This window comes from Poecilia formosa, unplaced genomic scaffold (genome assembly GCF_000485575.1).
Source record: "Poecilia formosa unplaced genomic scaffold, Poecilia_formosa-5.1.2 Scaffold152, whole genome shotgun sequence".
NCBI lineage: Eukaryota > Metazoa > Chordata > Actinopteri > Cyprinodontiformes > Poeciliidae > Poecilia > Poecilia formosa.
In genome coordinates this window covers 1-15905 of record NW_006800091.1, presented here as the reverse complement: position 1 = coordinate 15905, position 15905 = coordinate 1, and the positions used below count along the sequence as shown (strand labels likewise).

At 36.1% G+C, this 15905-nt stretch overlaps 1 protein-coding gene and 1 long non-coding RNA gene across 3 annotated transcripts; both read left to right on the top strand.

Annotated features, from left to right (window-relative positions):
- Window positions 1-408: 408 nt before the first annotated feature.
- Window positions 409-3594, top strand: LOC107837567 (uncharacterized). The gene is made up of 3 exons (XR_001663586.1): window positions 409-560; window positions 1441-1558; window positions 3231-3594. It is a non-coding gene; the product is annotated as an uncharacterized LOC107837567 (long non-coding RNA).
- Window positions 3595-5298: 1704 nt separating this feature from the next.
- On the top strand, window positions 5299-14565 carry slc25a14 (solute carrier family 25 member 14). Of its 2 annotated transcripts, XM_007563848.2 has the most exons (9): window positions 5299-5462; window positions 6006-6110; window positions 7612-7750; window positions 8972-9066; window positions 10904-10989; window positions 11269-11364; window positions 12039-12163; window positions 12235-12448; window positions 14203-14565. In XM_007563848.2, the coding sequence occupies exons 2-9, from the start codon at window positions 6020-6022 to the stop codon at window positions 14242-14244; spliced, it is 888 nt and encodes a 295-aa protein (XP_007563910.1). In that variant the 5' UTR covers window positions 5299-5462; window positions 6006-6019; the 3' UTR covers window positions 14245-14565. The 2 variants fall into 2 exon arrangements, with proteins under 2 accessions (XP_007563910.1, XP_007563909.1); XM_007563847.2 differs by lacking the exon at window positions 5299-5462 and having other exon boundaries at window positions 5848-6110.
- Window positions 14566-15905: the final 1340 nt, after the last annotated feature.

Sequence of the window (15905 nt, the reverse complement as noted above, 5' to 3'; positions counted from 1 at the left end):
TTTTCATCAATAGCTGTTTGGGGTCCCTGGAAGTGTGAATTTTAAACTCCAATCTTGTTTATTTTGGTGTAAAGAGCATCAGTTTCACTTAGTGGGTCACAACAGGCAGGGCTGGTGGTCTATTACTGTGTCAGTCAAACTGATAAAAGTGTTTTGATTGAACTTTAAAGATTTAATTGTAAAAGACTCAGAAACTCAAAGCTACATAAGAGGAAGTCGCTTTGTTCCGTCACCCCTCACCATCACAACAACACACCAAAATCACTCCAGCAGACACATATTGTGGGAATGTCATTCACCCCATGCTAGACCTTTCAGGAGCTTTTAAAACAAAAGCATGTGTCAGCATTATTTGCGCCTGGTCCCCAGCAGAAACCCAGGGAGCTTTGGGCTTTGTTTACACCTCTGTTGGTACCAACAGTCTGCGGCTGCGACGGGTTCTGGCGGTTTCACCTGGGCCTGGGATCTGGTTTCTGGACTTCTGCTGAGCCAACGTGAGGATTCCCACCGTTTAGGAAGATCAATCTGTGAGGAGTTTGTTTCTGGACAGGATTATTAAGGTGATGATGATCATCTGCAAGACACTCTAACTGTTTGTGCAAAGCATTAACGCAAAATTAGATTCTGCTTCTTGTTGGAGTTTTGTCTGAAATTTTATCATGTAGTCCAGGAGTCTGCAACCTTTACAATCCAAAGAGCCATTTGTGCCCTTCAGCCAAATAAAGCTTGTTTAGCTTTTTTATAACAGGAAAACGGATCATTTCTGAGAAATACCTGCGAGTGGGTAATGTCCTGTCATCTTTAAAGAATCACTTTATGACTACTTCTAGGTTTTAAAGTAAAAAACAAAAAGGCAAAAAAAGATATTAAAAAATAGGATAGATACATTTTCCTCAATGGAATGTTGATATTTGTGGAAAGAAGTGAAGAAAAAAATCTCTGGAGGGGTGGGTGGATTGAAAACTGAAAAATTGTTACAATTTGCATTTGTTGTCATATCTTTATTTAAAAAAATTACTTATTAGTGTTAGTCAAAGTTAAGAGGTTGCGGAGGACCATCTCTGTCCTTCTGGAACCACTGATGTAAAATAGAAAGTTTTTCTTTCTTCAGTTTTTCTTTAGTTTATTTTCAGAGACATAAAGAAGATAAAGGTTAAACAGAAACACTGCATAAAACACACAATATGTTGCAAATCTATCCACAGCCCCTCAACATGTTTCACAATGTTTTGTATCACAGCCACAAATTTCACAATCTGTCTTTGTGGAGGGTCTTTCTATCAATATGGAGGTTTACACGACGTGAATATGTTTACAATTCATTATGTCTGAGAGCAGAAAACTTACTAATCTGTGAAAAAGTTATACTTACCTGTAAACAGTTGGGTTTAAGAATGAGACTGTTTTTAGGGAAACTTGTTGCATTTATGTTTCCTCCAGGAGAGAAGATGTCTTTAAAGCACCGACTGGTCTCCATGTTTCTGTGCTGTGTTTACTGCGTGGCCTCACTCTTCTGCCTCCATCCAAACCGCAGCAATATTGTCTCAGTGGGAGCGCGGTGAGTTTGTCAAATCCTTTACAGACAACCTGTGGTGAATTCACAGGGGCAAAAATGGCGGCTAATTGTAAATGAAACACCAAGTATACCAAGTTGCCGTCTGTTGAGTATAGGGAATATCACCCAGATAAGTTGAGTATAAGTTGCCGTAACACTTTGCAAGTTATGCATGGACTGGTAGCTGATTTATGGGAAAGTAATAATATGATGGGTTGATAAATTTGATTGACTTAGTATTTCAAGGCTTACATAAGTGATAATATTCAAACAATGTCATCTTTAAATTGATGTCAACATTTTTTTAAATGCTTTTACCAGAATAACAACAATGAAACATTCCCAGACTTTCCAAATTCTTTGTATCATAATACCAATATGTTCTTTGCTGTTTCAGATTAGGAACAGCGTTTATTAACCTTGTTTATGTTAAAATAGGATATGTCTTATTACAATGCATGAAAGGTCAAACTAGATAATAAATGCTATCCATTTGTCACATTTAGATGCACAGTTGGTGTTTTGAGTAGAACAGTTGTTTAGACAGAGGTTTACAATTCATTTCCTGCTGTAGACATTTGAGATTTGGGTGCGTAGAACTCGTCTCTGCTACTGTTTTCCCATGTTGGTGAATGAAAATGACCTGCTTTCTCTGCTGAAGAGGCACCTCAGTATCTTATCTGTGGGAGCCTGAAGCATGAAGACTGCCCTAGCATGAGAAACATGCTAGGATTAAGGGCATTCATGGGGGCTACAAAGACGTTGTTCCATGTTGCAATGTAAAGCTGGCAGCTTCCTAACGAGGTTAATACTTCTTATAAATTTACTACGATACTTAAATATTGCAGACTTTAGCAATGATGTGCTGTTTTTTTTTATTCTTCATCTGACTGTTTAATATTTGTCATTGGGTTGATGTTTTGTTCTTCAGAAGGATGAAGAAGACAATATAAGAGAATGCACTACATTCTCAAAATAGCACTTGCCACATGTAGTACTTAGATGTTCCTCCAGGGGGCAGAAGACAACAATAGGATTTGATGAAGCGGGTTTTTAAGCAAAATAACAACTTCGTTGATGCGATAGAAGTCTCGAAATAATGTGTTGAGTTTTACACATTTCCCTGTCCAATATTATAGTATAGTGAGTGGTTATTAAACAGTTATTAATGGTTGGTTTGGAGGTATCCGTTATTTGGCACAGACTTCTCTACAATGAGAAAATTCAAACATCTTCTGCTACTGGTTTGGAGATTTACTAAGGATGGATGGACTGACCCTCTTATACAATTAGCTATTGTTTTTCTGAAGATGTCAAGAAAATTATTCATAATTTTCACATGCTTAGTGTCGGAATACTTGCATTTAGACTGAGAAATCTGATTCCTCAGGAGCTTAGTTTTTACCTATAGTATTCAGTCAAAAACTCTAGGAAAAAAATCAAATAAATTATTGTCTAGAAAATAGTATCAAATTCTGACCCTCATTAAAACAAAGTGACAGTATGTGTGATTTATTGAAATACATTAAATATGTTTTCTTACTACTCTGGATGGTACATTTTAAATTTAAATTAGTGACTAAGGGTATACGTAAGTTTGTAAAGGATGTCCCCATTATGTCATTTTTTTTTCTAAAAAAAAACTGTCTGAAGACTGTTTCTTATTTTCTTTAAGGAGTTTGTCGACCATCTTCCAACAACTTTACCAGCGTGTCATCCGAATGCTGAGAACCACACTGTGACTTCACACCACTTCCTGTGTTCGAAAGAGCCACCCTGAACCTCCTATGTCACTGTGACCATGACCGAGCATGGCTCCCAGCAGAGCAAGAACAAATGAATAAAAGAAGAGAAAGGAAAAGAGGAATAATATGTGTGGGACTGCAGAGTTTGAATCGACTCATATTTGTCTGAACAGTTTTCCAAATGCCCAGAGAAGAAGATGAAAACAGATTTATTTTTCTACACTTGACAATGTATGTTTGATCATGAGTAAAAATTGTTGGAAAGACAATTCTTTTAAAATACAATTGCAATATATATAGTAGTATATGAGTGTGGTTCAGAAGAGAAAAGTTAACCAATCAATTGTCTTGATGGTTTGCAAGATTACCCAGAGTAGGCGTTACAACATTCTGTGACAGTATTCATACATTTTCAGTTTTTCTATAACATTAATCACAAAGGTTTGACTCATTCAGACAAAAATTTGTAATTTCTTGGCTTCAAGAGGACACATTCCTTGCATCTAACACATGTTGTTTGTGAAGATGTTTCAGTTTTGTCAAGTTTTGATGAGTTACATTATTTCATCTACCTTCTTGCAATGTATAGTCTTTTTGACATCTTTAATGTGTGCCATAAATTATATTTATAATTTACAGCATTTACAATTTTGTTTTTTGAGAGTCTAATTCTAAACTACATATTTAAAAGACATGTGAAAAGGTGGAAAAAAAAATCCAGTGAAAAGTAAAGTTACTTTTGAAACGGGATGTTTGGATGAGAACTGAACCGAAACTTCGGACTTCCAACTAAGTTCATTTAAATCTAAAGTAACTATTTTTTTCACATTTTACCTAAAAACAGCAGATATTATGTCAGTAGGTTTGTGATAATAGACCAAATTTATCATGTGAAACTAATTTGGTGAGTCAGAAAGATGAGTTCTAAGATGGTGATGAAGACATTATCACTGATAATAAGAAGGATAATCTGTAAGTTAGAAAGAAAAGCTATAAGAAAGTCAGAAGAAAGTATGTAAAACAAGTCTGGTGAAAAAAAGGCTAAATTACACAAATTTAGATTTTCCACAATGTTTAAACATGACCTCCATAACTATTACTATTTCATCTGTTTAGCTGCTTATAGGACCTAACAGATGAGCAACAGGTCCCTGAAATACTTTTCCATTTTGTGCCAGAAAATCTAAATAGCAGTGTTGAGTGAAACAATAACCAACATCAATTTCAATGGGCAGTATTAATATGCCTTTCCTATGATGTGGATTTTGTACGACCAGCACTTTCATTCCTTATAGACTAATTAATTACAGTCGTTAACCAAAAACAGCTATTCAGTGACTCTGACATTGCGTTAAGAACAAAGCTGATTTCTTTTTTTGTTGGACTTGTGAGTTTGCAAAGAAGTGTGGAAATACAAGATGATGGATCATTTCAAGCTGTTTATCTGAATGTCATTTTAGGTAGCAAAATCTTGGGAAAAATTTTTTTGTAGTGATGTAAATTTTAACACACTTATGGAATGAGTGAATGGAAAGTATTATAAATTGCAAAGTAAATAAATAAATTAAATTGACTTTTCTATATAACAAATGAGTCGACTGCTGATGTTTTTTTTTATAAAAACAAATAGATAAAAGTAAAACAATGCTGTGTCTGTGTTTCAAGTAGATGTAATACACTGCTTTTTTGTCATTGATTTCATGAAATACAAACTTTCAGGAGTGAAAATAAACAACTTGAATTTTAGCTTTGTTTCCATATGAAACAAAGCTGAAATCACTGTTATTTTAGCTTTGTTTCACTCAAGGCTTTAGCACTGTTAGACTTTCACTACTTAGGAAACACATCTCGCCACACTACAGACAGAAATGAGAATCTCGTGGTGCGCCTCACTTTTCCTTCCTTTATTTAACCAGGAAAATACTGTTTTAAAACTATCGTCTTGACTCAGTTCCTGTTTTACGCGAAAATATTTTATTTTGAAAGTATAAACGGAAGTTGAGCTTCAATCATTTGGACCTTTACACGAGCTCAAATGGGTAGCTAACGGTAGATAAGTTTCCTTCTTGTACTTTGGTAAAGTCATTGCACGGGACTGCATTGAGCTATGGGAAACAAAGACAAATAGTCCCGTGGTTTGGGGATTTTTTTCGACTCAACAGGTAGGGGACATTTTGGCTCAAAGTGCTGCCTAACTGTCTGCCGGTAACCTCGAAGTGTTAGCTGAATGGCCGTTAGCCTAATAATAATAACAGCCATCTGCTTAAGCTTCAGGGAGCCGGAGACCTTCCATGTAATAAATATAGTTCAGAAACACTATTTTATTTAATTTAAATTTTATTCGAAGACCTAAAAGTGTAAGCAATCTGAAACTTCAGTTGTGTTTATTGGCGTTATTATTGATAACTTCGGTCGTGACGCTTGCCGTCACTCAACTGACTCAGTTATGGTGTAATCCATCAGCCAATAGAATCACTGAACCGTTTGACTGCTTTAACTCTCAGCCAATAGGAACGCGACCCAACGATAAGAGACTCCCCAGACGGTATTCGCTGTCTTTTTCCGGCGCAGTATGCTGGGGATGCTGATGCCAAGGAGCCTTGTTGATTTGTAGCATCACCAGAACTCAATGTTTGTCGACATGCTGTGCTGTCAGAGGCTGCAGCATTGCGTTGACCTCTGTCTGGGCCTTTTTTTGTTTTTAGCCGGGTTGCAGCAGATGGAAGCGGCCGCCGCCGACACAGAGATGGTCAACTTAAACTGGAAGCCATTCATCTACGGAGGAATAGCCTCGATTGTCGCAGAATTCGGTACTTGATGCACCAATACACACAGACACTCGCTTCAGTCTATTTTAATGTAAATACCAAGGGCAGTATCTACTAATTTGTTTCAGATTTATGTATAAATTGTCACCAGCTTCTGAAATTTACTGAGAAATTGTGCAGCAGCACCTGCAGAGTGATGATGACTCTGGTTTCAAAGGGAAGCTGATGCATTCTGCTAAATAGATTTTAAGGCCATCTCACATAAACCTAATAAATAAGTCTGGAATATATAATGTGCACAGCTTACAAAGTCAAAGATACAGCAGAATGAGTTAGCCTCACTTTGCATCTTTCATGTGATATCAGCAGGTTTTAGTCAGAGCTAGCCTCTAGCTAAATTGGAAAATTATTCCTGTAGAAATATAAAGCTCTGAAAAAAATTACGAGACCACTTAAAATTGTCAGTTTCTCTGGTTTTACTCTTGATAGGTATATGTTTGAGTAAAATGAACATTGTTCTTTTATTCTATGAACTTCTGACAACATGTTTCTGAAATTCGAAGCAACAATTAAGTATTTGCAGAAAATGAGAAAAGGTCAAAATAAAGAAAAAGATGCGGTGCTTTCAGATCTCAAATAATGGAAAGAAAACAAGTTCATATTCATTTAGAAATAACAATACTAATGTTTTAACTAAGGAAGAGTTAAGAAATCTGTATTTGGTTTTGAATGGGATTTAGTATTATTTTCCAGAGCTGTATATGTATAAAATCTATCATCCTATTACTGATTATTTCAGTTGCATAAATATTTATAAAAGTTGTAAAAGGTGGAGGTATTTCACTGGAGATTAATGTTATGTTTAATTAATAACATAATATGCAATGCCCTGCAGAAGTATCCATGCTTCTTGAGGTTTTCTACATTAAAACCACACATTTTAATGCAATTTAAATCTGTATTGGATTGCGAAGTAGAAAGTAAACAATATCTTGTTGCTTTTACACTGATATCAATACATAAAATCCTGTGCAACCAATGACCTTCAGTAGTCACATAATTAAGTGACAGAGTTAGCCTAAGTGTAAATGTAGCTAACACTGAATACATCTTCCTAATAGTAAAACATCATGCGGTAGAAACTGATCAGAGTAGATGGAAAGATGGATTAGTCTGAGTAAAAAACACCTACTAAATGAAGATAGAATGGACCAGTCAAAGTTTTACCAAAATCCAATTGAAAAGACTTGGAAAACTGATGTTTACATAAACTGTCCATCTAACCTGACTGAGTTTAACCTATTTTTACAAAGAAGATGGAACAAAATCCCAGAATCCAATCTTTATTGCTCAAACTGCAGCAGACATGGTTCAATAAAAGTATTTACACTGGGCCATAATTTTATATATTTCACTTGTAGAAAAACCACCATCGTGTGCTGCTTTGTATGGGACTGTCACATAAAATCCCAATAAATATTTGGGGCTAACATCCCTCTCAAAATTTGTCATCATATTAATCTGTGTTATTTTCCGTCTTCAGGGACATTTCCTGTGGACCTGGCTAAGACCCGGCTACAGGTCCAGGGTCAGTGCCAGTACACGGAGGTGCGCTACAAGGGCATGTTCCACGCTTTCCTCAGGATCAGCAAGGAGGAGGGAATGCTGGCGCTCTACTCTGGGTAGGCTGCCGTGTCTTGCTCACATTTTGTTCTTGAGTTTGATTTCCTCTTTTATTTTCTGGTTAAGAACAATCTACTTCAAATAAGCAGATAGCTCATATTTTCTTTTAGGAATATATTAGGTTCAGTTATGGATAACACCAAATGTTTCTTTACATTTTTGCTAAACTAGATGGAAAACTAGAGACCTCACATCTCTCAGTAGTTTAGAATTTTAACATGAAACCCAGCCCATTAACTTTAAAGGTATTATTCTGCTGTTTTTAAATGAATATTTGATAATCACTGGTAGTTTATTATCACTGCTCTTTATAACTAGTGAACTAACACAATGTTTTTGATTTGTTTCTGAGTCTTCTAGTATTCAGTGATGTTGAAACACCTGGAAATATTTCAGGAGATTTTTCCTACTGGAAGCAGTAAAACAGATTTCTGATCTATAACACAAACCAGATAAGGCAGTTTTGCAGGGTCTTCAGTACAAGCAGCAGTAGTAATAAAAGTGAAGAAATTACAAGATTTTTCTCATTTATGCATCAAAAGTATACTCTTTATATTTGAGAATTTTCCTAAACCTAGAAAAAGGAACTACTGAAATAGTTCACTGAAAAAGGTGGGAGTTCTTAGTGTTGATGCATTAGTAGTATTAGGGATACTAACCCAATTTTCTAGTATTTCACCTGCCAAACACGGAAAGAAGAATTTAAATTCCCTTTTCTGGGTGATTGATTGTCTTTGTTAATGTCAAGTTCATGTATTATCTCTGAATGATGTCGAGCTTCTCATTGCGCTCCAGAAAACTGCAAACATGGAGACTAATCTGAACAGCGTAATAATAAACGTGAGAACAGCCACTAATGAACGTGTCCGTAAAGTTGTGCAACTATTACAGTTACTTTTCCAAAGTAACTATGCCATCACTGGTCATCAGATATTAGATAACTGTTTTCCAAAATTTTTATGGACCACTAATTAATTATTATTATTTTTAAAATTTCTTCTAGTTTTTTTTCTATCGCTTTCAAGATTTGTTGATATTTTCTACTTTGACCTTTAATTAACGGTGTTACAGTGTATTTACACAATACTAGTTCAGTTCAAGGGTGATTGGTCCAGTGATGCTACTGCAAACTTTTCACTTAGACTCAGATGTTTCACTCCTTGTCTTGCATATAAATTGTTGACTTCAACTGACTAATTTTATTTTACCGCTCTGCACAGGATTTCCCCGGCTCTTCTGAGACAAGCTTCCTATGGTACAATCAAAATAGGAACGTACAACTCTCTGAAGAGGTTCTTTGTCACTCACCCAGAAGGTAAGTGTTTGCATATTTTTTGTTAAGTATGCTCCTGTGCATTCTTCCATCTTTTAGTTGGATAAACTATTAGTTTGAAACCATTTCCAATGTTTAAAAAACCCCCTCTAAGCTTGGATTTCAAAGTTATGAATTGTTTATACAGTTTTGCAGACGCAGAAGCTAGACTAGAATAGCATTAATTATGCTTTGTTTTATTTTAGGTGTAAAAACTTCCAGTCGCAGAAGAAAAATCAACAAGTTTCACTTCACGTTTTTATGTCATATTAAAAACTTATGTTGGGAGCTGAATGTAGTATTTACACCCCTGCTTAATAGATTTTTTCTCACAGAAGCAATGCAGTCAACTTAATTTAAACAAAGAATGGGGAGAACTCCTTAAAACTTTCCTTTATTATTATTTGAAGCAGAGTCACTGTAATAACCCGACTCCAGTAATTTGCAAGTTAAATAAGAGGGAAACAAACTTCAGGAAATTAGATTTTGAGGAAATTTTTTACAAAAAAAGAAGTGTACTAATAATTAGAGGTCAGATTTGCTCTGACGGTCTCTGATACCAAATATAAATATGATAAAATTATAACAGAATTATGTTTTTTTGATACAGACAAGGATTATGTTTGTGAGCATTAGAAGAAATACGATTGATATATTTTGAAAAAAAATAAAAAATACAAGTATTTTGAGGTTTTGATAAAGAGATTGAGGTATTTGAGTGATTGCTTTATCTACAGTGTGCACATTAAATGACTTTGGTTGGCATCCAAATTACATTTGGCTTCACTTGTGTGTAAATAAGTGGCGCCATGATGTTTTTCAGACTGTCAGGATGTTTATGGCTGCTCTTTGGGTTTTTCCCCCCTCTCTTCATGATTCATTATATGACTTTTTCCTACTGACTGGTTCCTGCTTTATCTGCCACCACTACCTGCCGTTGCCAACAACATTCTCTTCTCCCCGGTGTCTCTTTACCATCATTGACTGCAGTGCAGTTTCTAAGTAAAGTTCCTGGTGACACTGCAGAGCTACAGATATTTCAGCTCCAAGCAGTTATTTTAAATTTAATTTTCACTCAATTCACTTATCTTTATTTTAATCATGATTTTCCTCAATCTAATGCAAGAAGGGAAGACTGAAGGCCTTGTACTCATTTTATTGTGTATAATTCTGATAAACTATATTTTTCAGTAAATGTACTGTTTTGACCTCACAAGCAGCCTTGAACTAGAATTAATTAGACCTTGAATTCTCACTATAGTTGTAATGTGTAAAGATTAGTTGTTTAGAACATTGTGACCAGTTTCCACACTCTTATTTTTGTGCAGCTTCTTTAAGCATCCGTTTTTAGTTGATTCAAGTTATTTTTAGAACACATGTGAAGTCAGAATTTGTAAAAACAGCTTTCAAAAGGTCATTACTTAGCAATTTATTTGTATTTGGCGTAAATTCAAAATGAGTAGCAGCACTTGTTCGCCAACAAAGCTTCTCCATTTTAAAACGAGAACAAAATTTAAACAGTCTTTATCAGGAGTTTATATTTGCAATTAGTGCAGCTAACCTTCATAAAACAGCAGTTAATATATTTCTTTATATTTAATTTTAAACATCCAAACATATTTCCTTTTAAATATGTTTACTTGGTAATGTAAACATATTTACGTTCTCAAGGTGATTGCTAATGGATCTGGTTATGTTATGTAAATAAAAACCTTTTTTCCCCAAACAAACAAAATCAGAATCAGAATCCTTTAAAACATGGATATTTCCATTATGACTTGTTTAAATGTTTAAATACCTCAACATCTGTGGTGACTTCTGACTGTGCTTTGGTTCACAGATGAGACATTGATCATCAACATCTTCTGTGGGGTCGTATCTGGGGTGATGTCCTCTATGCTGGCCAACCCCACTGACGTCCTCAAGGTGATTGCTAATGGTAACATTAGTCTGATGGGTCTGTTTGCCGACACATAAAAGCAGCTTTGGTGGTACGTTGACATGGAAACGGGTCGGTGTTCTTCCAGGGATGCTGGACTCAGGCAGATGACATCAGAATGATGTCACTAATAAGGAAAAACTCAACATTTCTCATTAAGTCAACAGCTGACTGTAGCAGTGGTAGACATATAAACCAGTTACTAAACATACATTTATGAGAATCTTTAAAAAAATTCTAACTTTCCGTAATTGTTTTCATTCCAGATAAGAATGCAAGCGCAGGGCAGCCTGCTGCAGGGCAGCATGATGTCCAACTTCATCAACATCTACCAGACCGAGGGCACCAGAGGGCTGTGGAGGGTGGGTTCTTTCTGGACGCTTCTGTGACCATTATGTTTGGAATAATGCTGCTGTAGAACGTTTTATTGGGTTGAGGGATGACTGGGTTCAGAGGCAAGGTCATTATAGTTAAATAAAACTAATGAAATAACCAGAACTGAAATTGAGGAAACATTTTTGTGAACTGAAATAAATAAAAACGGTAATTAAAGGGGATAAACTGTAACCAACTGGAACTAAGTCATGTTTTTTTTTTTTTTTTAAACTAAAACGTACTAAAATTATAATATCTTTTGTTTTTGTGTTTATGAATCTATTTATTAGCCTTTCGAACTAAGTTGTCTGTTGGAAAATTCTGGTTCTCCATACTCCCCCTGGCAGTGCTTATGCTAGTCTGCAAAATGGCAACAGCTACTTTGAAGTTTGCAGTTTTAACAAGACAAAAAAAAAGAACTGGATGAGGTATGAATACTTTTGAAAGACATGGTATGTATGACCTCTACTCATAAATACATAACCATATCCAGTCTAACCCCAGGCCTAAAGATGAGGATGAAAAGATCTTACTTGCTTAATTTTTTACTTTCAGTTATAGAAATATTTTTGGAAAATATTGACAAACTGCTTGGCAGTTTACTCAGAGTTGTTCTGCAATAAAGCCAAAGTTAGACTTTGTTCTTCTTCTTCCTCTTCAGGGTGTCATCCCCACTGCCCAGCGGGCAGCCATTGTGGTCGGAGTGGAACTTCCTTTCTATGACGTCACAAAGAAGCACCTCCTTCGCTCTGGCCTCGTGGGAGACACCATCCTGACACATTTCATGTCAGTCTCTTCTTTATATCAAATTTTTCTAGGTTTTTGTGTATTAATCATTTTCAAAATGTTTTCCACAGGTCCAGTTTTACTTGTGGCCTGGCCGGGGCCATCGCCTCCAACCCTGTGGATGTGGTTCGGACTCGCATGATGAATCAGCGGGTTGTGTCTGGAAGCCCCATGTACAAAGGAACGCTGGATGGAGTGATGCAGACGTGGAGTAATGAGGGATTCTTTGCTCTGTATAAGGGATTCTGGCCAAACTGGCTGCGACTGGGGCCTTGGAATATCATCGTATCCTTTAAAAGCACACAGAAAAACCTATTTCAGTGAAGAAACAAAAAAAGACAATAGTTTAGACCAGTCTTACTCAAACTGTGGTCCCCAGACCTCTGGTGGTCCGCGGGGCCCCCCTAGTGGTCCACGAGGTCATGCATGTAAACAACCGTTTACTTGCCGTGAGGCTAGATCAAAGTGCGACGCTACAGCTAGCTTACCAAAGGATTGTGTTTAAAAATTATAATATAAGACTTAAAATGGAAAGCTTAAAACCAAGTCACCCAAAACAAAAGCTTCTGGCACCGATGGAAAGCAAACAACTCCAGGACTATTTAGAGTAGCTGGTGAGAGTGTTGATGTGCTGTTCACTAGCGATTGGACGTTCCTTTGAACTAACACTCACCCACAATAGGACCCGTCTCTGTTAGTCAGAATTGTTTTTGTTTTTTATGACTTTGCTTGCTTATGATGCTTTGTTTACACATCTACAGCTATTGTTATTTTTATTTAGTTAAAAATAATTAAATACAGTTAATAAATACAATTGACAGAAATGGGTGGATTATTTTATATGTAATGGTGCAGAAAAGGATCTTTTGTTTCTGCTAAAGCAACTCAAGTCTATTTTCTTTTTTATTGTGCTTCTAAATCACAAATAGTCCTAAATGTTACTAATGCACACAACACTTGGTAGTAAAGATCAACTTTACTATTTTTTTATTTTCATGTGTTTGATGTCATTGGAAAGCTTAGACACTTTCAGAATCTTTTAATAACTCAAAAATGCCCAAGTAGACATGTTCATGGCTTAGTTGTGGCCAGTCACATTTAACAGCACCACTCTTCTCATAAAGATGAACAAAGAAAACAACAATAAGTGAGTTAAGAGACTAATATTTCCATTTCAGGTTGCAATATATATTAAGTTTCATTATTGTGGAGACAATTTCAGGTCAGGTGGTCTGTGACTGTTTGTTAAATGAGTTAGAGTTAGGGAACACTGGTTTAGATCCACTCTTAGCTGCTAACACTTCCTGCAGTTTGTCTAAAAGTAGATCTGAGGATCAAAATAAGTTAATTTGAATAGTGTAGAAAAAATTTACCTTTACTTTAAAGACATTTATTCAGTGGAGAATGTAATCCCCCCTTACTTTCGCAAGTTTTGCCATCCGTAGGGAAGAACATTTGATTTTTTCCTCTTCGCACAATTTTTTTAAAATCATCCACCAATTTTTTAAGGGCAACTTCTAACGATAATTATTCTTTTCACTTTAACCTTGTTAACAAAATTAAAAAGAGCATACTATTTATTGCAATAATGAACACCAACATACTCAATTAACCGTTTTGTGACTTGGAGAAAGTAAACTGGCTGCAAATATTGACGTATGATTGTGAAATTAATGAATATAGTAAAACTACACACAAATATGTTTATTGACACTTTTTGATCTTGTCAGCTGTAAAACTTAAATAAATAAATAAAAAAACTAGATCTAGCAATGCGAACAAAAAGCTTGCGTTTATGTCCATGATGCCATGCACTGTTAAGAAGATTCCAGAGGCCTGTGGAACTTTAATAGCCCAACAGCATCACACATCCCCCACCATACTCAGTCCCTTTCTGTTCAGGTTTGTTACTCCCAGCCTGTGTTTGAATGTCAGTCTTCTATTTGCTAGTAAAATGAAGGATGAATTGTCGTCATCTGACTCCCAGTAAGCTTCTCCTTTATACAAACTCCTGAGCTTTTCCTTAGCAACCGATCCAGTTCTTCATCACGTTCGAGCAGCTGAAGAATCTCCCGTTTTAACACGGACCGCACGTGGGACTGCGCTGGTCTGCAGGACATTCCCAGAGATAAGTGGAGTTTGAACAGAGCAGCAGCCAGGAGTTTATGTGCACCAGCAAGCCCCCACTCTGTAAATAAGACAGAACCTCACACTGCACTCGTGTAAATATTTTTTTTTTTACCATCACCGTTTTTGTTTTCACGCCATTTTAGTTCCACGCCGTGACATTGGACACTCCTCAGGCAGCTAAGTGTGTGGAGAGCTGGCAAAGAAGGGAGATTCAATCAAATAGGTCACTTGAGTCACGAATTAATAAAAAAAAAAATGATCCTCATCATGCACTCAGGTTTCCTGCAGGTTTGTGTGTTTACCTACTGAACTGACTACTCCTGAACTGATTTGTCCAACTTCATAAGATGAGTCGAACACTGGAACATCTGATCTAACTGCGCATAGCTTCATGTGGCGGCACAGCCATAATGAATAGATTCTTTTTAAAGCCACGATGCTTTATATTTTATAGAAAAACTGAACAAATGACAGGCTAACTGTTACAGGCTGGAGGGAAAGCAGATGTCCAGAATGAAAGGAAGTAATAAACGTGAAAACGTCTGTTTTTATGTGAAAAGAGTTAGAAAATCTGTCTATAGGAAGATTTTGGAAAATAAAATGTGCTGTTAAGATCCCAACTGAACCAAAGTCTCCAAAGAGAAGAGAAGTGACACATTTGCATTCTTATTTATATTTATACTTTATTTTACAGAGCTGCTAATTTTAATGAAGTTTTTGTCTTATTTTGCCTCAGTGACGTATTCCTTTGAATTTGTTCACTTCCATTCTGAGACAGCAACAGGGAACTAACTGGTTGGTAATTTCTGTCCTGACAGGGTAAATGATGTAAATGTCTGTACAGACTCATCCACCCGTTAAAGGTGGATGTACTTCCTGTAAATCAGCTGTATATTCAGTTTTTTATTTTGTGCCAAACTGTGATTCTTTTAGGCCCCGTTACATTTCTCTGCAGCTGCTCCACTGCAAGACATCCAAATAAGATTCAGGGAGCTCTGCATGCATTAAGAAAACCACATTTACTTCTAAGCTAACTTATTTGAAATGTATTGCATAGGTCCAAAGACATTACACCTAAATATTCACATTCCACACCACCAAACATGTTTAAATGTCAAATGTTATTTTATGTTTCTTTTAAAAGCTGAAGATGTGGATTTTACTTGAATATGAGTTATATTTAAAGCTGGGTGTTTTGTGTTTAGAAATCTTCTTGGGTTTGTGGACATGCTAACTTATTTACTTTTTGTTTGTGAAAATGTAAAATTTCTTTCAGTCATTTCTGTTCCAGCAGAGGGTGATAACCCACAAATTTTTTTTAAAAGGTTTCCGAACCACAAAAAATGTCTGCGCTGTTCATATGGTTTTATTGGGAATAAGCACCTGAGTTACGTTTCCTCTGTATTTATAGAGTAAACAGCGACTGTTTCCTGGATTCGGTCTTTTGTTATATATTTTTTCTTTAATCCCCTCTATAAGTTAATAATTAAGATCCCAACTGCTACTGGTTTGATCTGACTTTCCTGAAGAAACGTTTTCACGCTCTTTGTTCAGTCGACAGAAAATGACGTCGAAATCAGCAGCTCATTGTTTTAACTCTAGATTCACTACA

Excerpts from the sequence above, each read along its gene's own strand:
- slc25a14 (XM_007563847.2), top strand. The coding sequence starts at position 5,930 with ATGTTTGTCGACATGCTGTGCTGTCAGAGGCTGCAGCATTGCGTTGAC. Across the intron at positions 9,067-10,903 it reads CTTTGTCACTCACCCAGAAG|ATGAGACATTGATCATCAAC; the intron begins GTAAGTGTTTGC and ends TTTGGTTCACAG. Across the intron at positions 11,365-12,038 it reads GCACCAGAGGGCTGTGGAGG|GGTGTCATCCCCACTGCCCA; the intron begins GTGGGTTCTTTC and ends CTTCCTCTTCAG.